General features: G+C 40.9%; 1 protein-coding gene across 6 annotated transcripts; it reads left to right on the top strand.

The window, feature by feature from the left end:
- The first annotated feature begins 1,021 nt into the window (after positions 1-1,021).
- Positions 1,022-24,488, top strand: ACOT9 (acyl-CoA thioesterase 9). Of its 6 annotated transcripts, XM_059493294.1 has the most exons (16): positions 1,023-1,424; positions 2,982-3,073; positions 4,621-4,647; positions 7,513-7,558; positions 11,134-11,304; positions 11,397-11,434; positions 13,475-13,558; positions 14,134-14,237; positions 15,024-15,097; positions 17,109-17,176; positions 18,129-18,240; positions 19,276-19,366; positions 20,143-20,228; positions 21,003-21,090; positions 21,278-21,428; positions 21,687-24,488. In XM_059493294.1, the coding sequence occupies exons 1-16, from the start codon at positions 1,411-1,413 to the stop codon at positions 21,743-21,745; spliced, it is 1,305 nt and encodes a 434-aa protein (XP_059349277.1). In that variant the 5' UTR covers positions 1,023-1,410; the 3' UTR covers positions 21,746-24,488. The 6 variants fall into 6 exon arrangements, with proteins under 6 accessions (XP_059349282.1, XP_059349280.1, XP_059349277.1 ...); XM_059493295.1 differs by lacking the exon at positions 4,621-4,647; XM_059493299.1 differs by lacking the exons at positions 4,621-4,647; positions 7,513-7,558 and having other exon boundaries at positions 1,022-1,424.
- The last annotated feature ends 1,675 nt before the right edge of the window (positions 24,489-26,163 follow it).

Here is a 26,163-nt window from a genome sequence, read left to right as displayed (position 1 = left end):
AGACCATCTAGTTTTCAGGTGTTACCCTTACATGTAATGAATTAAAGTACTTTGTTAATGTACATTTTTGTACATGTGTTTGCCAGAGCATGTTTTCTCATATCCTCCTCCAATCTTGCTGGTCATTTGCTAAGTCTTCAGCAAGGTGTGCTTAGCAATTTCATTGCTAACTTGCACCTGCTGTAAACACTGTTCTGCTGGCAAGCTGAAATGGCCAGTGAGAGCCACAAATATTGTGGTTGGTGTGGAAGCCACAGGGCTGCAGGGACACGTGTATAGATCCCAGTCCTGGGGAGGTGCAGCCAGGATTGTGGAACTGCTCTGGTCCTTATGGGCTCTGGGGTGTCATGGGCTGCCCCTCTCACACACTCCAGTGCAGGCCCTGTGTCATCACTGCTCTGAGTTTCTCCAGCTCCTAGAAATAAAAAAAAAAAAAAAAAAAAAAAAAAAAAAAAAAAAATCTGATTAATTGAACTTGTTCATTATTTGCCTATGCAAAGCACACAGCTTATTTAACACAGCTCTATTTTCACAAAATCAATTAGGTTGGAAAGGACCTGAGATTATCAAGTGTAACCTGTGACCGCACACGAACCTGTCAACCAGATCAGGGCACTGAGTGCCACACCCAGTTTTTTTCTTAGATATTTCTAGGGACGGTTACTCCAGCAACCTCCCTGGCCAGTCCATTCCAAAGTCTAAACACCCTTTCCGTGAAGAAATTGCTCTGCCTAATGTCCAACCTAAATTTCCCCTGGCGCAGCTGGGAGACTGTAAGTCATAGTCATAGTAAGACTGTGTCCTCTCGTCCTGTCGCTGGTTGCCTGGGAAAAGAGGCTGACCCCCACCTGGCTACTCCCTCCTTTCAGGAATTGTACAGGGTGATAACGTCACTCTTCAAGATTTTAAACCTCTCCCCGTTAGGAAATTCCGAGGTTCTCAGTTACCCTCCCTAGCAGTGCCACCAAGTGACGGGCCGGGGCAGGAGGCCGTGTTCCCCACGGCTGTGTGACGGCTCGGGGCGCGCCTCAGGCTCCGGGCACAGCGCCCAGCTGAGCGCCGCCAGCCCGCCTTCCTCACGGCACAGTGGAAAAACGGAGCATTAAAAAGAAAAAATAACGATGTTTATTAAGAGCGAGTCCCGGCAGGGCCCGCCCGCTCTGCCGGGCCCGCCCGACGACTAACGGCGTCCTGCCCCAACCTCCGCCCCGGGGAGCGGCCGCGCTGCCACGGGGACACGGGGCAGGCCGGGGCCGGGCGGTGCCACCCGGGGATCCCGGCGGAGCGAGGGCTTCCAGCTGCGGGCGGCCCTCAGCCCGTTCCGTGCGCGGCGAGCCGCGAGCGGCCGGTGCGGCAGGACCGTGTGGCTGCGGAAGGCGCGGCCCCGCGGTGACAGCCCCGTGGAGCACCATGCTGCCCACCCGGTAAGGCGCGTCCTGCGGCGCGGGTGGGGAATGGCGGCCGGGAGAGATGGTGCTCCCGGAGGGCCCGGGCCGGGGCCGGGGCCTGGGCAGGGAGGCCGTGCCCGACCCTCGCTCCGCGGCCGGGCCACGCTCCGCCATGAGGGGCTCGGGGCGCGGCCAGGGCGGGGCACCCCGAAACTTGAACAGCGCCGCGGGCAGCGCGGGCTCGGGTACGGCGCCTGGGGCAGCTGGGGCAGCGGCCGTGAGGGGCCCTGCGGGCTGCGGCTGTGCCGGGAGGCGTTTGCTGGCCCTGCCGTGACACACCGAGCCCAAGGGCTGCCGCTGTGCCGGGAGGCGTTTGCTGGCCCTGCCGTGACACACCGAGCCCAAGGGCTGCCGCTGTGCCGGGAGGCGTTTGCTGGCCCTGCCGTGACACACCGAGCCCAGGGGCTGCCGCTGTGCCGGGAGGCGTTTGCTGGCCCGCGTTTGCCGTGACACACCGAGCCCAGGGGCTGCACCACCACAGAGGCGTTTCACATCGCCATCCACGTCATTCCTGTGCATACGGGACTCCGCTGCCTTCAGAGTTTTTTTGTTTTCTTTTCTTTTTTTGGTGTGTGTGTATTTGTGTTCCTGTTTACTCTTTTAAGTCCTCCATGAGTATCTGCAGACAGTGAAGGTTGTGTGTACATGATGCACATGTGTAGATAGTGTAGATATGCATGAAGGGGAGAGAGAGAGAGAGAGAGGTGTGTGTAAATGGCCTTGCTTTTCTGTTGCTGCCTGAGGACCTGTTACTTTTCCTTTTTTGAGGTGGAACCTCAGTCCCAAAGGAAGAAAGTTAAAGGACCAGCAATCCATATTCCTTGTTAGGACGCTGCTGTGAACTATCACAATGGGGTTTGCACACACCCTCTGTGTGTTTTTGTTAGCACAGTTATGCTTGCCTAGAGGAGTAGTGCTGGCTAGTTAGCTTGTAGAACACTTGGTGAATTGTGGGTGGATTACATTCTCTGAAGGGTTTCACGGTTGTTTCTTCTTCCTTAATGGCTAAGAGGTTTATATCCAGCGCTTTAGGCTTTTTTGAGTTGCTGCAGCACTAAGCCATGGAGGAGAAAACCAGGCTTGGCTGAATGGGACGGCTTGTGAGACCTTGTGAAATCCTTTTTGGTATGTTCCTCCTTCCACTGCTATGCACACCAGCCAAGTGCAGGAGAAGTGTATGCTTGGATTGTGGATGATTTCCTAGAGGCACATGGACCTCATCTGCATTAAGATGCTACAGGGTAGAAGCTGGTGTTGAGTCTAAGCTGGTTGTCTTGGGCATCTGAATAGTCAGTGAAGAGAACAATTACTGCCAGGGAAGCATTCTTCTTTCTTGTTTTTAGATAACAAAATATGTCAGTTGGAATTTCAACTGTCTTGGAACTGTTGCACCAATAGTATCTAGTTTTGAAAATCAAGCTGAAAATAAGGACTGCTGCTTCTGAAGTCACCAGAATAATTCCAAAATTAAATCCCAAATTATTTTCATGGGATTATTTTTAATGACACTAAATTCTTCTGCTCTGCCTATAGGCTGTGCATCATGAGGAAGCTTCCTTCTGTTCTGGCTAGGATGCTCACTTCTGGGACCAGTGCCTCCCCAGGGCTTCCTGACATGTCTGAAGGTAAGGCAGATGGCTGTGCTCTGGAAGATTTAATGATGTTACTGAGGAGTTTATTTTTCCAGGTGGTGTTCCTGCATGTGTTAGTATGGTTTGGTTAATGAATGTGCCCTTGTCTGTTAGCTCATGGTAGAGGTGTTCAGGAAGCAGCAGACAGTCACTGGGTGTTTGGAGGTGGATGGCACAAATATCCATAATCATTGAAACTTCAGATTTACAGGCTCCTCTGGTTCTTCAGCCTTGGTAGAGCTTGGTTCTTTTCTGGCAGCATAACTGCAGCTCAGCTTGGGTCTTGTAGAGAGCCTGATAGTGCAGATAGGTACAATAACACTGGAGAGAATGGCCAAAAAATGGGGAATTGAGTGGAAATAATGCCTTACAGAACTTTTAATCTGTCAATGCTGTCAATTTCACAAACTTGTAGAAATCTTTTAATCGGATCAGCAGCATTGCCTCGTGAAATTGCTCTTGTCAATAGAGCTTTGTGTTGAAAGGTTGTTTCAGAGCTCTAATAGTGATAAACCATAATGCTCCCATTTCAGAAGCTTTTAAAAAGGTTTTCTTGCATTCCAATCCCTTGTGCTTTGAAAAGGGCTGGAGGAAAAAGGCTGGAGCCACTTACAAGTAATTCCTTCATGGAGTTCTGCTTCTTTCTGAGATCTTTTTTCCTTTGTTTTCTAAACAGAAGACACCAACAGTTACTGGTTATCCAATAAAAGAGAAAATGAGGGTTATTTGTTGTTAGAGAACTTATTTTCATTGTTGGTAATAAATGGCAATTTAGGGGGTTAAAGGAGTGAAGCAAGGGTACATGATGTTGCATACTTGCAGCTTGTCCTGAGTCTTTATTTGAAGATTTGGAAATGATGCCATCTAGAAGGCCAGTAAAAACAGTGAAACAGTGGTTTTTATCTGGTACTCCAAGGGGTGCTAATATTCTGTGGACTACAATAACTAAACATTTGAGATTCTGTTACAAAATTGTTCAGATTCAAAGTTTTGCTGATCTGTAAGCTATTCTACTGTTATGTAAACTATACCTTCAATTTGGTATCCATGCTTTCACAAAACACCAAATACTTTTTCTTACTAGTTTTTCACATGCTTCCTTTTCATAATTTTGGGTTCCCATTGTGAATGCCCTCACTTCTTCCATGGCTCTCCCAAAGGCTACACAAAGCAAGACTTTGGAATTTTCCTCTGAAAAAAGTCTCATCCCATGTCCTGAAAAATGCTACAGATAGTCTTTCCAAAGTTAACACTGTTTGTCAGCAGTACATGGTAGCCCTGAGTTTGAAGAACTCTTTGGGGTTACACTGCAAGCAGATGTCACACAGAGTCAGTGGACAGGGAACTGCAAGGCTGGCTTGAGAGGAAAGGACAAACTGACTGTAAATCAGGCAAGGATAGATTGCCTGCAGTTACTAAAGTTAAGGAACATCTGCCTAAACAGAACAGAAGCAGGTAGAATAATCAGGTAACTCCTTAGTAGATGTAAATTGCATTGTTTATTTTCATTGATAACCTAACCTGTGTTTTGTGCTCCACAGGACAGTCACCCATTCATGTGAATAATGGTGTGTTGTGGTAATTTGTACAAATTAAACTATTTACTATAACACTAAACTTACTCAGCTACTGTCTTTCCTTACTTTAGCATTGATGAAAAATGAGGTGCTGTTATTTTTCTCTGTTGCCTTGCTTAAAGCCCCTTTGCCTTTGGTGAATGGTCCTGGTCTTAATTGTGGCAGTGTTACACTAAATCTCTGTCAGCACACTCTGTCTGCAGTGCTGGATAAAACATTTCTAAGAGGCTTGTGGGATACAAAATCTCTCACGGCAGCAGCTCCTGCAGTACTTGGCTTCATTTCAGACATTGGAATCTACATCCAGATTGAACCTCAGTGCAGAGCAAGCTCTGTACCAAAGCTGGTGTCCTTCCTGAACCTGGATGCAGCTGGGGAGGCATCAGCACGAGGGGCATGGATCTCACTGCTAGAGATGAATGCAGTGTCTTGTCCAGCTGCCCTCCTCATGTCCTTTTCCACAGCACAGTGCAAATAAACCCAGGCCCTGCTGCTGTGGCATTGGTGATCCAGTGATGCCAGTTTAGGAGGTACTGTGCAATATGCTATGTGAGCATGATGGAGAGGTCCCATGTGCTGTGACTGTTTTACACACTTGAGACATTTGCCAGATAAAAAAAGAAATAGCTTATACATTTTTGTACTTAATTTTTTTACTTAAATTTCTAATATCTGGAAGAGCAGGATAGTCTTCCCAGGAGGGAAAAAAGGAAAAAGTTGAAACCCGTGTACTTATGAACCATAAAATGGACTACATTTGGCTTGACAACATTTAGAAATGCTTTACATTTTATGCTAAGATAAAAATTTTAATGTGTTCTCAGCTTGGAAAATATTTATTTTTATACCTAAACCTGAAATCAGATGTATTAAATGGGACTAACAGCTTATATTAATTTTTGCAGGTTTGGACCCAAAATTTTTTTTCAGAGGTTTTTACCTCTTTAGAGATGAAAAAGAAGATGAATCTAGTTTAAACAAAGAGAAAGTGCTGTTTATTCCCTGTCCATCCCGGCACACTGTTGAAAAATTGAGGTTTTGTGTTCTAGAAGCTGTAGCAGTGTTTCTGCTAACACGGTATTGATCAAATGCATGCTATGGCAGCTTCACAGGTGGAGTATGAGTAACAAGAAAGTAATACCTATTCTGTAAGCAAGCCTGCTGCTGCTTAAGGAAAAAGGAATCAGACCTTCCCTGTTTCCAAAAGAAATCAACTCTCAAGATTTTCAATCAGGTTCTTTCCTTGAAATTTTCTTTTGTTCTTAGAATTAGTAGTAGAAGTCTTCTGATTTCAAAATATGTTTTTAGCCTAATTTTCTAACGAAATGAGGTCTAAGCTATCTATTTTTTTGTCTTTGTCTGCCTATCTTCTTGTCTTCCTCATCTTCCAGAACCTTTTGTTGATGTCAGCCAAAATAGATGAGCCAGCAGTCTCAAAGAGAAACATATTTCCACAAATTTTGTGAAAATTAGCTTTCAAATGAGAGATTTGTTAGGGTGTCAGAGCTGGTGCTGGGGTCAGGCATGGATGCTGGTGTTTGCTGGCTGTTGGTGAGTCACTGCATCCATGTGCTGGCTGCAGGCATTGCCTTGCCTGCCTCTGGCTCAGGCTGGTGCTTCTGTGGCAGGCTGGCAGAGCAGAAACAGGCTGGGAGTGCAGGGCCTGGGGCTGAGGGTGCTGCAGGGAAGGGAGCTTGGGGGTACAGCAGTAGTGGTGGTGTGGGGGGACTTGGGCAGAAGCTGAAGTGACTGAGCAGGAGGGGAGCAGAGCTGAGTGGATCTGGCTGAGAGAGTGGAATGTGATTTAAATTCTAGGAATTCAGCTGGGCTCCTCCAGGGTTTGTAGGCCAGCTGGCTGATCACTGTGAATACTCTGATCAGGCATTTAGTTTGAAAAATGCCAAGCCTGATAAAGAATCAGCTTGTGACTCACCAGCAGCCTCTTTCAATTTCACCATGAAATTCTGGATATTTTTTGGTTGCTCTTCCTTGGTGTGTCCCTAATATTTGAACCTCCTGGTATAAAAGATCTTTGCATATAAGCAAGGGATCTCTTCTATACAATTCTCATCTTCTCTTCTGAGCTTGGGAATTGTTGCTGCTTGTTTCCAGATGTTTTCAAATAGCCAACATTCACCAGCCATGGAGTAGTTTGGTAAATTTGATGGGACCTTAGCACACTTAATCTCATCTGAGAAAGAGTAGAGAAGATGTTTATGTACATTATTCTTGACGTTTAGGAAAAACTTGTGCAGAAGTACTGTTAACTCTGAGAGTGCAAACAGGGCCAGATAAGTTGTACAGGCCTGTCTTCAGTGTTTTAACACTGTGTTCTTTCAGACTGCTAAAAATTTGGGCTATGAAACCTTGCTGGCAAGAACCAGTCTGCTGCTACTGCCTGCCTTCGTGGGTGGGATTATTTAATTGGTATTCTCCTTATTCCATTTCCCAGCTGCACTGTTCCCTTTTATGTTCTTTTATGACTTTCTGATTTGTGTTATCTCCACAGTTTGTGTTTAGGCTTAATATTTTCACATCAAAATTCCCCAATCTAATCTTGATCCATGCTGTCTTTCAGCTGTTAATTAGCACTGGAGGTGACTGATTGCACTAACAAACACTCTTTGTTGCCTATATGCAATAAGCTATGGCATCATGTTACTCAGCCCACTCCTGTGATACGCCTACTAACAGCAGCAGTGAATTTGGCCAAACTTTCATTTCTGGGCTGCTATTTGCATGAATTTGCTTAATTTTCCTCTTCTGGGATGAGGATTGTGCCTTTAACACCAGGCAACCTCATGTTTATCACTTGCAGCACTAAGCTTGATTTGCTTTGATTTCTTTTTTTTCCAGTGCGGAGCAAATTGAGGGATATAGTGGGAGCATCTACCAACTGGAGGTACAGTGTCCATTCCATGTATTTTACTTCATTTGTGGTACCAAGGTGGAGCTCAGGGTTGTAGTAGTGGAAGTTAGCCATAGTTAGCTTGTTGTCAGGGGAAGTAAAATGTAATTGAAACAAAGCTTCTGAATTGATACTTTGTGGATCACAAATTTCTAAGATTTCTCTGGTAGAAACAAAATATCTGATCTTGGTGCTTACAAGATTGTCCTACTAGCTTTGAGTCCAGTGGGAGTTAAGAGCTGTAGAGTCTGGCTGTCAATGCTGTGTTGCTGGTACCTCCTGAGTTATCTCTAGGTGGATTGCCTGCCTGGTGAATTTCTCCTGCACTGGATTCAGAGGTAGCTGAGCTTGTTCACTGTGTACAAGGCTGCATTCTGAATGGCACCTGTGTCTCTTTGGAAAATTGTCAGCTTGGGATCTGGGTCTCTTTAATCAGGAGCATCTTGAGCATTTCCTTTGTCTGCTCTAATTTAATTTTTGATTAATTTTCATATACTTTAAATAATTGCTGGTTTGGCTATATTCAAGTTACTTTTCTCCTCCTCCATTACATTGAAAAAGCCAGAATTGACTGAAACCCTCTGCTGTTACAGTCTGGAAAGGTCAGTTTAGCAGTCTGGAGGAATTACACATTGCAGTTTGGTTGGTCTCATGTGTTATGTTAATTTTGGCTGTGTTTGCTGAGCTCTTTTTTCCCACTTTGTGCAGTGATAGGGAAATGAAGAAAGGTGTGCCTGGGTGAAGTGTCTGATGTGTCCAGGCCTTCTGACTCAGTTTATCTAAACACAGCTTCAGTCATTCTAATAAAAATGCCCGAATCTGGGAACCTGATTTTTGCTTAGTAAAAGTAGTATCTAAGCATGAGGGGGCTTGAACTTTTCATCAAGTCAGCTAGAAAGGACCCTAGAAATTGTTTATGAAAAAGCCTTTCCCACATCCCTGAATGGCTGAGGAGGAATGATGCTATATGGAAATGCCATTTGAAAATCAAGATTTTAGAGGGTTCTGGTCAAGTCTGATCTTCCCTCTGTTTTTTTCCCCCACTGCTCCCATCCTGGAGGGAGAGCAGACTGAGGCCAGGATCACCACAGCAGTGTTTTTTTTAGACAGGTACTTCTCTCATACTGTACAAAATACAGCAGAAATGGTTTGCAGATTAATGAATCCTTTAGCTGCCATGAAGAAGTAAAGCCAGGGAGAGCACAGATGGGAGTGCTTGAGAGTGACATGTTAAATACAGAGAGGTTTGGTGGACATGGATTGTGTAGCCTGAGAGAGCCCACTTTAAAAATAGAGTGACAAAGAGTTGATACATGTGGGGACTGAACAGCTGAGAATTTAACTGAGTTAGGCCACAGAATGACTAAAGGGGACAAGTCTGAGGAACAGCCTGAGAGGGGTTCTGAAAAGGGAGCTGGGGAAGGACTGATGTACACATATCTGGAATGCTGGGAGAGAGGATGTTGAAGGAACATATTTAACCATCGATTTTGCTAAAAGGAGACTTTGGTTTGTGATTTTTCTTGTAAACGCCAGTGGCATTATTAGTTATTATGAAAAAGAAGCATCTTGCTTATGTGTTTATTCTGTTTTTGTACTTGTAGTTAAAACTATTAGTCTGTTCATTGTTAAATGTAGTCTAGATGGAATTGTGGCTATTTCAGAAATATATAAACATTCCTCAGAATGTTTAGGGGAGGTGCTAGTTAATATTTAGATGAATTATTGTTACTGTACGAGTAGTACTGCAGTGTGTAACAGTATTTGTTGAAAAATGTTACTGCTTTGAGCCTAATACTTCTGCATATTGAAGAACACATTCTCAGGTGGAAATCAAGAATTCTGCTGCTGACCTCAGAGGACCCAGGATGGAGCTGGTGAAAACAGAATATAGTTAAATTTTAATTGTTAGGTTTCTTTATGTTTGTAGACAAATTTCTGATTTACTTTCTGATTAATTTTTTAAGCCTTTCACTGAAAGAACTTGGAAAAAGCTTTCTGAAAAAGCATTAAGATGCATCATCTTGGACCTTGCATCTTTCTTTAGTCACCCACTAATATTCCATTTCTGTTTAGTGGCATGACTTTAAACATTAACCCTCTGCAGGAGGCTGTTATCTTTCTGTTTCCTGTAAACTACATGGTAATCATGTTTCCCAGATGAAGTAAACCACATCTCATGTTTAAAACAAACAAACAAATGAAACTAACTGAAGTTTTCTGCTTGACTTTTACTCTCTTTGATCATGGATTATTTGCATTTCCCTGAAGCTTATTAATCAGAAAAGAGGTAATATGAATATGTTGAAGCTTGACTTTCTGAAGTAATACTCAGTCAAGTAAGCCTTCACATTAAGTGGCTAATACCCAGAATTCATCCAAAGTCAAAACATAAGACAAAATTTCTTTTTGGTGAAAAGGTTTTCTGTTGTTTTCTTTATTTCTTCTTCTTGTTTTTTTTTTTTTTTAATTGGTTTTATTAAACACAGTGTCACTGAAATCTCAGCAATGCAGCAAGCACAACTTGAAGGAATGGCACGCATCCAGAAATTTACTATTAAGTTTGGTTGCTTAGTATTTTATGCATTCTCTTGCTCTATGAAATGGATCCATATTTTTGCTTACTGCTTGGCTTTATGCAACCAGAACTGTTGCATGTTTAACCCTTAGGTTTTTAATAGATGGGTATTGATTCTAGGGATGTTGTGAAATACTTGCTTTATTCAATCAGGTTGCACTTTTAAGGGAAGGGAGCTTTGGAACAGGTAAGAGAGCATGTTGGGCAAGACTCTTACATCTTGTGGATACCTGTGCAAGGAATCAGTGTGGTGGAAAGAAGTGACAGTAAGCTGGCCCCTTCTCCACTGGGAGAGTTGCAGCCCCTCTGACTTGGTGGTGCTGGAAAAGCAACTCTGAAGGAATTGTTCACCTTTTCTGTGTTGTTTCTTTCTGTAACTTTCTGTAATTTTAAATATTTGTGTAGCAAGAGAGAAAGAAAAGTACGTTAGTTTTCTTTGTCTTGTAGCTTGCTCTTAGAACTGATGCTGCAAAGGATCAGTTTTTAGAACTGAATTCACCTATGAATGATGGCAAGTCTTAGCCGATTAGTTCACTTGTCATTAGTGCTAGCCAGCACTGTGCATCTACCTTACTTCTTGGGAGAGATTGTAAATTGATGATCAGTCCTTTAAAATTGGCAGTGTGGAAGATGTGGGGTACTGTAGCTCTGGAACACATGAATATTCACAAAACCTCATAGTTTAAATAATATGTGATCTGTTCTTTTCAAGGGGAATGATTTTGGTAGCATTCAGAATTAGATGCATTTTGTTCATCTCATTAGTGTGAAGTGTGCACTTGCCACTTGTACACAAACTATTTAAAAGATTTCTGAGGTAGTCTTGCTTAACATCTCTCATTTTGTGCATTTCACTTTCTTTTCAAGGCACGCTCACTGTGTCTTGCTATATCTACTATTGGGGTTTAACTTTGATCATCATTGTGACATCTTTTAGTTAAGGTTTCAGTTCTCTTGTTGTAATTCAGAGTAAAGGTTTTTTTCTTACCAGGGATCATGTGCAAGCCATGCAAGAAAGAAAAGCTCTCCATACTTTACTGGCAAAACGGCAGGAAGATCTCCCTCCTAGGAGAATGAAGGATAGCTACCTGGAAGTTATTCTGCCTCTAGGAAGTCAGCCTGAAATAAGAGAAAAATACCTGAATGTATACAACAGTGTAAGGTAACAAAGCAACCATGTTACACCTACAGGAAACTGTTAACTTCTGTTTGCCATGTGTGTAATTATTTAATTGTCAACCTCCTGTATTGCAGATTTGGAAGGATACTTGAAGATCTTGACAGTTTAGGAGGTATGTACCTATGCCCTGGAAAAGGCTGCACAAAGTGAGTTTGATTACTGCTGAGCACGTTGGTGTGACACAGTAGGGCCTTGGAGGGAAACCCATAGTTCTACCATCTCAGAAGGAAGGAAAAAAAGAAGACACTGGTACTGAAAGAGAAGGAAGGATGATAAAAAATAGATGGATCCAAAATTGTTTGGCTTCCTGCCTCTGTCAGATTTTTAAAGGACCAGCTACAAAAATAATTTACTGAAAAGTGGTCCTAAATGATGAATTTGCATTTTCAGTGTGAACTCAGAGAAAATCTGCAGAGTGCATATTGAAAATGAAAACTTATGATTTTTTTTTAATTGTAAAAAAATCTCCACCAAAATTGCCACAAACACCAACAATTAATGAGATGCAAATATCTTTATATTCCTTTTTAGAAGAAGAGAGTATAATCTGGAAAGCATGTAATGTATCCATTGAGAACAAATTAAAAAACAATTGGTGTGTGTTCTGGGGTTCTGCAAATTGTTGTTAAGGGCAAAACCAACTCAGTTATTTAATGAGTTAGGAGAAAAAAAAAGAATGCTTTTTATTTATTTGTGGTCTTGAAAAGTTCACCATCTTTTTCTTTTGTGTAGTAAGTGTGGGGTTGTTAATAGAACTGGGAGATACTTTTTCTTAAAACATCACCATGTGACTTCCTCCTTCATCCTAGTTCCATAGCTGTTTGGGAGCTTTTTGATGGAGGTTTTTGACAAATAATTAAGTACTTATTAAGGGGAAGTTTTGAATAGAACATCTTTTTTTCTGTTCCTTCTGAGAGTCCAGATGGACAAAATTGAGGAAGGCAGAGAAAGAAATGAATGAATAAATGCATGTATATTGAAGACAGACAAAATAGATGCATGACTGATATTTCTTTCTGGGAGGAGGTGGAAGATACTGTTTTAATATCTGTCCTGAGTTAGAAAAGGAGAGTTCAAACTGTTGGTTACCTTGCATTGTTAGATGAGATGAGCCTGTTTTTCATTCTGTGCCTTGTTTAATTTCCCCAGAAATCTGTGAAGATCTAATTTTTTCCCTGGGACAGCACAGAGTGTCTTTACTTTGTTTACAGTAATACTGGGCTTCAGTCAGTTCCACTGGGGATGTATTGTTTTGGGTTCATCAAGATTCTGTCCCAATTAAACAGTATTCAGGGTGGTCATATTGATACAATAAGTTGATAGGCTTAATGGGTTTTAGAATTGTGACTTCAGTAAACACAGGGAAAAAAATCTTAGATTACTGGGAAGGATGGAGACCTTCCAGATCACAGATCACAGAATATTCTGGTTGGAAGGGCCCCACAGGGATCATTAAGTCCAACCCTGAAGTGTATGGTCCATATGGGGATTCCTTCTCTCTTATCTCACTAAGTACACAACAGATACTTTTGATAATGAAGATCTGTATTGAGTGAAAATGACATAAACACTAGGAAAAAACCATATTTGCAGCCTTGAATTACTCCAAGGAGTCTGTTTACTTGGATGTGCTCTTATGAGCAAAGCTAATTAGTTTAAATAGTGGTTTGGCTAGTAGTAATTGCAGTGTGATAAATACCTCTGACTATGGTTTTGTGCCTGTAAGGCACAGTTTATTTAATCTCCACCTCTTTGAAGGAATCAGTATTTACAAAGTCCTCAGATAGCATGTATCCTTGGACAGCCTTCATGAAATCAAAATAGAAGCTAAGGGAGTCTGAGACAGGGAGCTGCAGAGGTAGAACAAAGAGATTGTGTGGGATTGGAAGTCAAGTGATGAGCTGGTTTAAAATGCTTAGTTAAATTTATCTTTGTAGTAAGTAAATATGCATAAAACTGAGATAGCTGCTGCTGTTTTCTTTATAGCAATCCCATCTGTTACATATATGAAGATGTGGAAGCTCTGCTCGCCTATAGTAGGATACTTTAGTTTGTGTTTTCCAGGTACCTCTTCTGCTTTGCAAAGATGACTTTGGTCTGCTCCACTTAAGTTTTTGCTAAAGAGCTGGCTCCATTTTTGATCTCTTCACAGTTCTTATCTGCTACACTCACACCAAGCAGGAAATGCAGCAAAGGTCTCCTTTGTCCATAGTTACAGCTCTGGTGGATAAAATCAGTAAGTGGCAATTTAGTAAATACAATAGTTTCATCTGCGTGTCTTACTCTTTCATCAGCTACTGCCTTCTCATGGTTGCTATTGAGAATACCTTTTTCACTCCTGTTTAGTTTACTTCATCTTGTTTTAGCTTTGAAGTTTTCTGGCTTTTGTTGACAAGAGGTGAGAAGAGGCTTCTGTAGATGCTTTTCAGCATTTCATGTCGTTTCCCTTCAAAATGCAACTTACATGGTTCCTGAGGTTTTGTCTTTAGTTTTATTTTGGTGTGCAGATTCTTAGCTTCATTATTGAACGGTGTTTGTTCTGGTGAGCTGGACCTTGCTTGTGTTGCCTGTTCTGCTGAACACTCCCTTGGGTCTGCTGTCCACCTCTGCCTACTCCTATTCTGGCTTCTAAAGTCTGCAGAGCCAGAAACTGCAGACAAGCAGTGTGGACCCTTGCAACAACTGTCTTTTCTGGGCTGTCTTTGTGTGTGTTGCCACTTTCAGATCACATAAAGGTCCTAGGAAATCTGGCCTGTCTAGTATTAATTGTGAGTGATCTGTCTCCAGTAACCCCTAATGTTTGTCTTGTAGATTTGTGCCAGAAGATTATACGTCCAGACTGTGACATCAAATTCACAGGCAATGTTTCTTGGGTTGGGAAGACCTCCATGGAAGTGAGGATGCACATGCTGCAGGTTGGTTCCTGTCACTTCTCTCCATCTTACAATGGGCATGAGGTGCTCCAGGGGGAATTTACAGGAGCATAAAGTGACGGGACAAGGGGGGATGGCTTCAGGCTGAGAGAGTGGGTTTAGATGAGATAGTGGGAAGAAATTATTTACTGTGAGGACAGTGAGGTACTGGAACAGGTTGCCCAGAGAAGTAGAGATGCCCCACACTGGAAGTGTTCAAGGCTGGGTTGCATGGGACTTTGAGCCACCTGATCTTGGAAGGTGTCCCTGCCCATGGCAGGGGGATTGGAACAGGATGTCTTTAAGGTTCCTTCAAACCCAAATAATTCTGTGATTCTATGATAATTCTGGTAAACAGGTACATTTTTAAAATTCAGTTGTTGTCCTTAAGTCTCTGATGTAGAAGCTAATGTTACACCTTTTTGTTCTGAGCTCCTTACAGTGCTGGCATTAGTGGCAATTAGTGGTATATATAAAAAAAAGCTATGGCATTTCTCAGAGTAAAGGTTAAATGGGTCCTTTTACAATGGCTGAGTTGATTTCCTCCCCTCCCTGCTCAAAGTTTTTAATAAGCATTCCCTGGTAAATGTTTACATTGCAGAATTCTTGAAATTCAAGTTTTAATTTTTCCTTTTCTTTGAGCTATTGTGAGAGGTGTTGGAAGGAATGACAGAATGTGAAAGCAAGCAGAATTAACAGTATGATTGAATAGTTTATGTCAACTAAATTGCTTGCTAAGCACATTTCCAATTGTACAGTTCAGTAATGTATTTTCCCTGTCTCTTTTAGCAACATGATGGGGATTACAGCCCTGTGTTAGATGCAACCTTTGTCATGGTGGCCCGGGACCCAGAGAACAAACGGTAACTTGTAGGATGGGAAAACTTTCCTGACTTGTGCTGAAAATGGCAAACATGGCTGCTTGCTCTGTATGTGTAGAAGCCTTATAATGTAGGTGGTAAATAAACCACACAGTTGATGCTTTCTGCTGGCAGGTGTTAACTTTCCTGTGACAAACTTCAGACTTTAGCAGTCATGATACCTGGAATTGCTGGTAGTCTTGGGATCTGACCCTTTTTTTTAAACCAGATTTTTCTGTGTTTAAGTGACTGGTCTGAATGAACACAGGGGTGAATGCTAGAAACCCACCTGCATTCTAGTAGTTGTTTGAATTAATGATTGAGTTTCAGTGGTTAAATAGTCTTTGAGTGATTAATACCATTAATTCCCCAATAGATACTTAATAGGTGACATCAGAACAATTCAGTTTAAAACTTGCTTGTGTAACTAAAATGAAACTGGTAAGTATTCCAACAGAACATTAAAAAACCCCAGACATTTATTTTGGTTTTTTTTTCTGGTTTTACTTTATAATTCCTTAGCTATTAGAATAAAAGGCTTCTCAGTTGCCCTTTAGGTTTATGACTCCAGTATCAGAAAAATTGGCTGTAATTCTTACCTCTTTCTTATATAGCATACCCAAGTAATAAACATTTCTCTTTTTCTAATTAGCTTAAATAATTGCTTGTATTTAACAAAGATGTGTTTAATGAAGGGGTTTTACTTGATATAATTGTGTGGTCCTGATAACATTAGAAGTAGTTTCTAGGGGTTTTTTCTTCAGATTTGAAGAAAAAATATATATAGTGAATATACTATACATTAAGAAAACAAATGATATTGTGGTTCCCATTTTAAAGGCTAATTTTTCAAAATAATGACATCAAACCTGATGTAATTACACAGTAGCAGATTGACTGAGGACAAGCCTACATGGACTTGTGCAGATAGATGCAAAGTTCCTTGGCAGTTGTACAAGCTGGCTGGCCACAGGCCAGCTGTGTTGTGGAAGCATTCTGTCCATATAAGGAGGGTGTTTATGTGAGGTCAAAACCCTTCAGAGAGGTACAGGATATGTCAGTTTGGCTGTAGCCCCAGAGAAACTGTGTTGTGTGGCTTTGGGAAACTTTATCTCAGCAGCTTGGGGCTTGGCCAGGAGAGCTGATGTAGATGTGTGCTGAGCTGAGGGGAAATGAGCTCTGTGATGGAGAAGGAGCTGGTGGATGTCCAAAATCCAGAGGTTTAGCAAACCAGGAAGGATCAGTTTGTTTTAAGAAAAAAGCACCTCTCTGCCTCTTGTTGCCAGCCCAAGTAAAGGCTGGGGGTAGAGGTGAATTGTTCAGCAGGTCTCTGTGTGTGTGTGCATTTGTATAAATGTTGAATGTTAAAATATAACAATTAGAAACTGTGGGGAAGAACAGTTCTTGAAAATAAGTGTTTGTCTCTACTTGTACAAAAAATTAAATGTTATATAATTAGGTTAAAGTGAACTTATTTTTGCAGTAGAATGAACATAGAAATGTTGTGCTCAAGGTATGCCATAACCTTTGATAAGTGGTCCACGTGGTAAACAGCTTTTGGCTGTTGATAAGGCTGTCAAGGGAGCATGTAGATTATAAAAACATTTGCTGGCTACAGCACTGTGCTTCTTCTATTCCGGGAGGAATGGTACCAGTCATTGGTTTAGACTATGCTAAATCATCAGGTTTCATTTGCTGAGTTTCTGAACAGCTTTATTCTTGAACAATTTTCATTATAATTTATGAGTACAATGTTAGCTTCTTAAGAAGCATAGATGTGTCACTTTCTCTTTCCTGATTGCACTAGGTAGTGGTTGGATCATTTAACTGCCTCTTCAGAGTTAAAGCTAATGGCATATTGTGTTGGCAGCCATATTTATTTTTGTCATATAACCTGAAGTATGTAATTACATCTTGTACTGTGTATGTAAGCAGAAATGGAAGACTGTTACAATGTATTTATGGGACAAATTCTTGTAAAATTTGTAACTTAAAAAAAACTTCCTGTCCATAGGCCAGCATTTGTTAATCCACTCATTCCTGAGAGCCCTGAGGAGGAAGAAATCTTCAAGCAAGGGGAATGTATGTCATATTTCCTGGTAGTATGCACATCTGCCTCAGTTTCAACTTAATAGCTGGGAGGAAGCAAAGTTCAGGAGTTCTGCTACTTAGAAATATTCCCAATTTGTTTAAAATCAGATTTTGGTTCTGTCTCATTTTGTCAGTAGAGTAAGAGAGTTGAAAAGCCTGCTACCACATGCTTGGAAACTCTTTGGCTAAACTGACAGACACTCCTGATGTGCTCTGCACACCCTCTTGTACTTCTCCCTTGGCAAGATGCTCCCCCTGCTTTGGATCTGAGTGCAGCACAGGGGCTCCTAATACTCTGGCCAGCTGATTATCCCATGGTGGGACTGCAGGACATCACAGCTCCTCACCTGTCTGAGTCCTCATGTTCCTTTTGGAAAGAAACTCAAGGAAAAAAAAAAGGGAGAGCAGGGGAAGGAGCATGTAGCTCCATCCTCATTTGTTTCAAGGTGGGGTTTTAAGTGGAGAATTAGAAAAACACTGAAGACTGAATAAACTGGACAGAAAATCTTTTAAGCTGAAATTTCAATCACTGCAGCCTATGGTAATGAGTTCTGTCATAAACTTTCATTTTGTACCATTGGCAAAACCTGAAGCTGATTGTTCTGTAGGGTTTCTTGAGAAATATGTTCTGTACTTTGAGGGCAGTACTCAAGTTATCTGTTGGAACAGTGTGTGGGTGTCATAAAATATGTGTAGAAGTTCTTCATCACATTGGTGGGTACTAGTGAACTTCTGCTTTATTTTTATTTCACTGCAGTCAAAATTCTCTTTGGAGCCAAATTTCTCTTTGGATCTATGGCACCATGAAGTTACAGCTTTTAACTTATGGGGGAAAAGGAAAAATAAATGGAAAGATGGTTGATTTCAGGTTAAAATCTTCAGAGCCATTATTTGTTTTTCTCTTTGACCTTTAATACTATGGTTTTTGTTTTTAAATATTCAGTGAACAAGTTGAAGAGGATTGAATTCAGCACTGCTTCCTTACTGAAAATGGCTCCCACTGCAGAAGAAAGAAACATTGTGCATGACATATTCCTTAACACACTGGACACAAGGCAAGAAGGGGAGGGTGAAAGAGAACTGACATCTTGTGAAAGACAAAATTGCCTTTTGAGTGGGCATTCATAACAGAGTAGAGTGGGATAAATGCACATTTAAATTCTGTGGCAGTTTATTTGAAATGCAGGTACAAACTTTAATATGACATCTACAGCTCTAAGACCAGTCTTCTGTTGTTCTAAACAAGCTGTTAGGAATAATTTTGAGGAAAAATGTTAATAATGTTTAAGCAGATAAGAGAATTGAATGGTTTTGCACTCATGATTTGCACAATCTGCCATGATATCTAATTAAAAAAACTGTGAGGGCAGGAACTGGTCACCTTTTAACCAAATAACCTTGTAATGTGTTTTAACAGTGCCTGACAACATTATTTGAGGGAGCTGTTAGCATGCTTTTCTTATACTTGAGATTGGTATGAAGTCATCTCATGCCAACAGTGAGAGAACAATGTTTATTACATTAGTGCAGTGTTGTATTTACAATAATTTATCATTTCTTTAACTTACTAGTCTATAGAATGGTTATTTTAGAGCTGTTTACCAAAGGCAGACCTGCTTTCTCTTAAAATTAGTGGTTGTACTTCTGTCTGGGTTTGAAAACTTCAAAAACTGTGTGTTTGATGTTGAATTATTCCATTAGCTCACTGTGTGCTTTTATTTCCTATTATGACTTAAAAAACAGAGCAAGGCTTTTCTGACAAATAGTGCACTTTGTGGTTGTGATTCATCTTTTCTTTCATGTACCTTTCTCAAGCCTCTTCATTCACATAAACTTGCACAGTAGCAGAAGTTTTTGAAAGATCAGGAGCATAAGTTTGCTGCAGTAACAAATCAAAGGACAGCTTTAGATAAGGCTTCAAGGTCGGCTGGAGCAGTGTTTAGTGATACCATTTCCGTTTTGGGTTTATTTAGGTGTTCTATATTTTTGTGGCTTTTTTTAGTATGTGTCTGCATTTGCTGTTTCTGCTTTTTTGGCATGCTGAATTCTGCTAATTCTGTGGACTGTAAAGTTTATTGTCTCTTCCAAAGGACAGTGAGTTTCCGGAGTCGTAAACTACCACCCAGTTCAGTGTGGATGGAAGATGCAAAGCTAAAAGGCCTGGAGATTTGCCATCCTGAGGTATTTTGGAAAGTATTAATGCATTACAGAAAGTTACTTAAGAAGTAACTTTGAGAGAGAATTTGTACAGGGACACAGTGAAAGAACAAGGAGTAATGGCTTTAAACTGAAAGAGGAGAGGTTCAGAACAGGTATTAGGAAGAAATTTTTACTGTGATTGTGGTAAGGCTCTGGAACAGGTTGCCTGGAGAATTTGTGGATGCCCCACCTCTGGAAACGTTCAGAGCCAGACTGGGTGAGGCTCTGAGCAACCTGGTCTAGTGCAAGGTGTCCCTGCTTATGGCAAGGAGGTTGGAACTAGATGTCTTTAAGGTCCCTTCCAACCCAAACCATTCTACGACTATGAATTTTTGCCTAAAATTAATCAAACCATTATTTTGTTTGGTTTCTGTGGTCCTTGGAATTTAGAGCCTAGTTTCTTTTGCCAGTTTTTTGTTGTTTGTTTGGATTACCACTGCAAAATGGACGATTTTTTAATGACATTGTTTTCTTACCAGACTGTTCATTCTGTGTCAAGAAGTTCCTTTGCAAAGTGTTTGCAAAAAGTTTGGCCTTTGGTTGCTGATACAATTTTGAATTGTTATCCTATGCTGCCACATTAGTCAGATGAGCTCCTAATAAGTAAAGTTTCCTTGGGCATTTTGAATTTTACATACATATTTCAGCAGTGCTTTTTATATATTCAGGTGTTGGGACTTCTGTTAAATACTGTGAACTGAAGTGCAGACCTCAACACAAGGCTTTGAAAAGCATTTGGTCTTTGTTTCTTTGTGCAGGAACGGAACATCTTCAATAGGATCTTTGGGGGTTTTCTCATGAGAAAGGCATTTGAACTGGGATGGGCAACTGCTTGCAGCTATGGGTGAGTTGTGGACCTGCAGTATTTATATAATCCAGAGCATTTTGCTCATACACAGGGGTTGGGAACCCAAGCTAACCAACCTAATGACAGTCTGAGCTGGAAAAACTTAGGTGTCTGGTGGAATTGTGCACTATTAGTGTGCAGTGCTGCTTTACTTGGAGCATCTATCATATTTACAAAGAGATTGGCATCTTTCTTCTTGGAGCTTGGGTTTTAAGCCTTACTTATCAAGATAAAAAATACATCAATTTTCTGTTTTCTTTTATCTTACCAAGCTATTGAGATAGACTTTATAACCATATAACATATTTATTCTATTAAATAAATATTACATCTTTGCATTCAGTAGACAACAGGAGTGGGTTCTAAACTTCTTCTGTTAACTGCTTGAGCTTAGGAAGTGTGACTGAAGTCATCACCCAGCAAAGGTCTATATAAGTTTAATGGGGTATGCAAAGCCTGATATCAATTTAAGTGGTTTGTGTCAGTGCTTGAAAAACTTACGCCTGAGCAATGATGGCTTGAAGATTATCCAGCAAGTGTAAGTCATAAGATACAATAATGGTGCAATAATGTATCTTTAGAAAGTGCGGACTTCATTGGTGTGAGAGATTTCCTCCAGTGATGACATAACTCCTTACACTTCCTGTAACCTCTCCTAAGAAGAGATTTATTCTCCAGTAACCTTCATTAAAATGTTGACAAGTAGATACTTTAAATTTTTGCAAACATGCCTTTTATTTTAGAGAAGAAATCTCTCTTTTGTTTCCTCAGGGGTTCCAGACCCTTTATTGTATCTGTTGATGATATCATGTTTCAGAAGCCAGTAGAAGTTGGATCCTTATTACTGCTTTCTGGACAGGTAGGAGTTTATTTCTTTTTGAAAAGGAGCAGACCTTGTCTTTGCTGTCACCAGTGTTATTCACTGATAATACACAATGTGTTATGAGAGTGTGTGACTTTTCTTGTTAAATGATGTAATGAAATCTGTTACAGTTTTCAGCACTGGTGATAAATTACAATCTCTAACCCTTGTTTTAACTGTGTAGGTCTGTTACACAGAAAAAAACTACATCCAAATTCGAGTACACAGTGAAGTTTACAATGCAAATACCAAGGAGCACCATACTACCAATATTTTCCATTTTACATTTATATCAGAAAATGAGGTCCCACAAGTTGTACCTAAGACATATGGAGGCAAGTATCCCATTAATATATTGTCATCATAATGTTGTGGAAAAGATGACTTTGTTTCTCTTGGAACACTGGTTATTTTAATAGATGAACTAGTGGCATTTAAATAATTCAACAGGATTTCATGGCAAACCACATAGGTTTTATGCTTTGATGACAGTGTGGATTACTTCTTCCTTTTGCCAGTCTGTTTAGTTGTAGTTGCCCAGTATTGATACTAATGTACTAATGTGCTTCTCTCTGTTCTCCCCTTTATTTCAGAGTCCATGTTGTATTTAGATGGGAAGCGCCATTTTACTGCAGTCATGAAAGACATCTGACAGGCACTGGGTGCTGCAGCAGCAGCCTGCTGCCTTGGCAAGAGCTGACACTAGAGGTGCCTAATGGACAGGTGCTTGTAATACTCAAAGAAAAAACCAACAACCACCCAAAACCAAACCAACCAAACCCCAACTCCACACCAAAACCTGCCTTTTCAGTAGTCTTCATGTATTTGCATATATTTGGATTTTTTTATTCTTTACTACTAGAATTTGTTGAAATATGTTACATGCAAATGCTAGGAAAAGAGGCTGAAAAGATGCAGTCTTAGGCTTTGGATAGGCTCTCTTTGTCTACTTTGAGAGATCTCATTGCAATCTTGGCTGTCTTGTCACCATCTGCTACCTTTCCCTTAGTAGCTCTCCTTTGTGTTTCCCTGATTAAGAATAGGAGTTCTGTCAGAAAAAGGTGTGCAATAAGTAGATACATACAGGTGAAGCAATTTGACCTCCATTCTTGTGTAAATTAGGTTAAGGGTCATAATTCCTTTTTGAGCAAGGACACATGCATCTAAGCAGCAACAGAGGGGCAGAAATCAGTAGTGTGTGCACAATGGAAGGCAGGTGTTTCCCATCACTGGGGATTTTACAAGTTATTGCAGCTTCTGTTTGGATGGTTTTCGTGTTCCCTTGGGAGGAAACTGATTTTTGCAATGAAATGAGGTGGCTAGATGGTATTTTTGGCACTCTGTGTTCTTGCCAGCCTCTTCTAATTTTTTGTTTGTTTGTTTGTTCTAATGTCACAGTTAGGCATTATAATGTCTATTATAGACATTATAATGTCTATAATGTCTGGTAAGTTTCTAAGGAACTGTGACTTCCTTAGTGAATTATTTCTCATGGCTTGGAGACTAGAGGTCTGACTGGTGGGACTGGGAAATGGCATTGTAGAACAGAACATTTTTGTTTGTTAAGGACTGGGAACAAAAAGGATAAAATGCTGCCCAAATGGTAATGGTGATGTTTGGTGCTGCAGTTAGGGCTCCTGAGAGCCTGTGTTGAGCAGCTCCCAGGTCAGCTGCTGAATGATGAGATCTTTATCCCACTGAAGGGTGGTACAGCTAGAGGACAGTCTCCTCCTCAGATGGATTATTTATCTGTTCCCTTGGACTGAAGTGCAGTATGAATATTGCACAGCTCTAAAAGTTTTCCAGTTTACCTGTGAAGGACAGAGAACTTCCCCAATACAGAGGGGACACCATGGTGGTCATAACTATGGCAAATACATAACAGGAACAGAGCACTTGGTACTGAAGTGTTTCTGATGTAATGGAGAAAGTTTTAATAACATTTAATAATTTCTGGCAAATAAAGCCCAAGTTCTTGAAATAAGGAAGCTGAGTGGATGGGAGATGTCAGCTTTTAGCAATGAGTATGTCACAAGCATGAAACTGGTTTTCTGTACTTTCTCATCAAGATTGATATCCTAACTGATCAGGACACCCAAAGAGGAGTTGGGCTCAGGGGTTAAACAGAAATGTGATGTCTTACAGTACACAAGAATGGATTCTGGCTTCCCTGTGAGGTTTAAAATCTTTTGAAGAGGATGCAGCAAATAGTAATTATGTCAATCAGCCCACATGCATGAACCACATTGATAAAATTAACTATCATGTTGAGCTTTTCTTTCTGAGTAAGAAAGCCTGAGACAGTCACAATTAGGAGCATTTCCTTTGGTGCTAGGATGGCATGAAGTTCATGACCCCTAGCAGCTCTTTGCTATTCCTGTGAGGAATTGTAATTGAACATTGTAATAATCAGCATGCTACACATCAGCCTTTCCTTCTTAAGATTCATCTGCTGCATTGGGTGAGTTAGATTGTTTTCCAGAGCAGGTACAGGGGTGTGGCCTGATCCAAAACAGATTCCTGCATTGCTCTGATGGTAAACTCTTGCTTCCTTCCATAGAGTTTCTCTCTTCAGCCACACTCCAGTGCTGACTCAGCTCTATGACATTAAAATCTTTCATGGTTATGATGCTGTCAGATAAATTGTATTTGCTGGGTTTTTCCTTTTTAAAACTGACTCTGTTAGACTGACCACATAAATAAAGAACTGAAATTGTATCTCACCTTCTTCCCCCTTGTTGCAGGGATCAATGTCTACTGTTAAAAAATAGATCCTTTCATTTCCTGCCTTCCTATTTATTTCAGAACTATGTTCTACTCCTGAGTACCTGCAGGTTTTTATCACTGACCCAGTGATCCTACCTGGATCACTTTTTTATAACACACATAAGTTAAGGGGATACCAAATTCATCCTCAACTGACTTTTCAGCTGCATTTAAAGATAAATTTATCATAATTTCTAAATTCAGCCTTTGGGAAGGGGTTGGAGAGAAGGAGAGGTAATAGAGTATGGAGGAAGGTGTGACATCAGAACCTCTGGATGCAGTGAAGAAAATGAATGCCACAAATGAAGATCTGTAGAAGAGTTGATGTGTTCTCAAATTTCATGATAACTTAATCACATACCACAATGACAGTAGTTTCAGAATGTATATGAAGCCATGCAGAAAATGTGTGTGTGTGTGTATATGCACATATGTAAAAGATAAATGCTTTCTGTTTATTGCTATATATATGTACTCATGTATTTTTTACCTTGAGATGGTGACTCCAAGCTGTCACCCTCTCTGGTATCTTTGTTCAAGGGTATGCTTGCTGCTTTGTGCCTTCGTGTGTATGGGAGAAATATGTTCTCTGATCTCACGTTTGGAATTAAAATATTTCAACATAGTAATTCATGTTGGGTTTATGTTGCAACTTTTATCCAGCCTGTAGGTGACTAACCATTACCACAGAATCCTAAAGGAATTGCTAGAAAATATTTTTATTTATAGTAAGCTTAACTATATAATTAATTGACTATGGCTCTGTAGCAGGAAGCAAATGTCTGTGCCCATTGTTTCTTGGAATACAGTGAGGAGGAGCAGGATTGCCTCCCCTTACCCTTTCACTTAGTAGTGATATAAAAGGAGATTTCTGTGGGATTGGCTGAACTCAGGGCCCAAAGGAATGCCTTGTTTCAAATGTTTTTATTTTTCTGTGGTTAAAAAAGTACTAAAATCACTCAAACTTCATGTAACAGCTGCTGGTAGCCCTTTTTCAAATAGGGACCATTCCTGTCAGATTTTGTAGCCATTGTACAGCACTCTGGAAAAAGTTTGCAGGAGCTGGTGCAATGTGGGCCACAGAGCAACAGTTTTAGTTCAGAAACCTGCTCTAAACTCACTGCATGCTCAATTAGTTTTACTTCATGTCCAGTCCAGCCTTTGGTGACAGTGGTTTGGTTGCTGATCCTGCTCTGAATACATTCCTAACTAGGCATGGGAGAGATCATTTCCGCACGGGCTAGGCACAAGCCAACAGGAAAGTAAAAGGGCAAATACTCAGCTTTCATGAAGGAGAAACTGGGGATTCCTTTTGTGGAAGATGTAGTTGGATGACCAGAGCTGCTCAGAAAATACACTGGAGCACTTCTCTGCCAGCAGAGATCCTCAGCCCTGCAGGGCTCCTGTCCAGGAGGCTGGAGGCACTGCTGGGCATTGACAGGTTGGAAAATACCTGTAAGATAAACATTGAGTCCCACTGTAACCTAATACCAGTACAGGCTCCCAGCAATGTGGTGGTTATTTTTTGGATATACTTGAGTTTGCAGAGGGAGAGGTTTCTGTGGGCAAGGGATGGGCATAACCCAGGAAAGTTGCAGAGTGCTACATCAGCAAATAACATCAAAAATCTGTAGCATTATTATTATCTGAATTGATGCTTCTTCAATACTTCTGGAATACTTCCAGGTCTCAGCTAGATCCACCCTGCTTGGAGAGGTGGCTTTCATCTGCAGACCTCACCACCATACATAGCTTAACAGCTGAGGGGGCAGTAGAAAGGTGTGGGATGTTTGCCCAAAATAGGCAGAAGAAGTTGAAGACTGTCTCTCATTATTAGTCATTACTTGCCTTGCAGGAGCATTTTTGCTTTTTCTGTAGAAGACAAGCTCACAATGGCATCTGCATTTTATGCACTTCCAAGAGAGGCCCCTGAATATATCCTGGGGTTTGGGAAAGCAGAGATGTATGAAATTTAAGTTTTGCACTATTTGAAACATCACTTGGAGTACTGGAAGTACAAATGACAGAGTGCTCTGTCATTTGTTAATTTCAAATATGTACAGTCATATGGCAACTCAAATCTTTGCTTAAGGACTACTTCCCTAGTTCCCTAATACTTTTTATCCCCAATGAACTGCATTAAAAAAACCAAAAAACAACCCTATGCCATCCCTTACCACATGTTTAAACTGTAAATGTGCATTTATAAAAACCTTGAAAGTTTACTCAGCTACACTGCTGTGACCTAAACTTGCAATGGTCAAAGCATTGCAGATGGCCCCAGTTTTCTTCAGTCACTAAGTG

This window comes from Ammospiza nelsoni, chromosome 2, assembly GCF_027579445.1.
Source record: "Ammospiza nelsoni isolate bAmmNel1 chromosome 2, bAmmNel1.pri, whole genome shotgun sequence".
NCBI classification, from domain to species: domain Eukaryota; kingdom Metazoa; phylum Chordata; class Aves; order Passeriformes; family Passerellidae; genus Ammospiza; species Ammospiza nelsoni.
Note: the sequence above shows the minus strand (reverse complement) of the source record. Positions and strands in the feature narration are given on the sequence as shown.

Coding starts and splice junctions, on each gene's coding strand:
- ACOT9 (XM_059493294.1), top strand. Junction 11,435..13,474: donor AGATCTTGACAGTTTAGGAG/GTATGTACCTAT, acceptor ATCTCTTCACAG/TTCTTATCTGCTACACTCAC. Junction 21,429..21,686: donor TGTACCTAAGACATATGGAG/GCAAGTATCCCA, acceptor CCTTTATTTCAG/AGTCCATGTTGTATTTAGAT.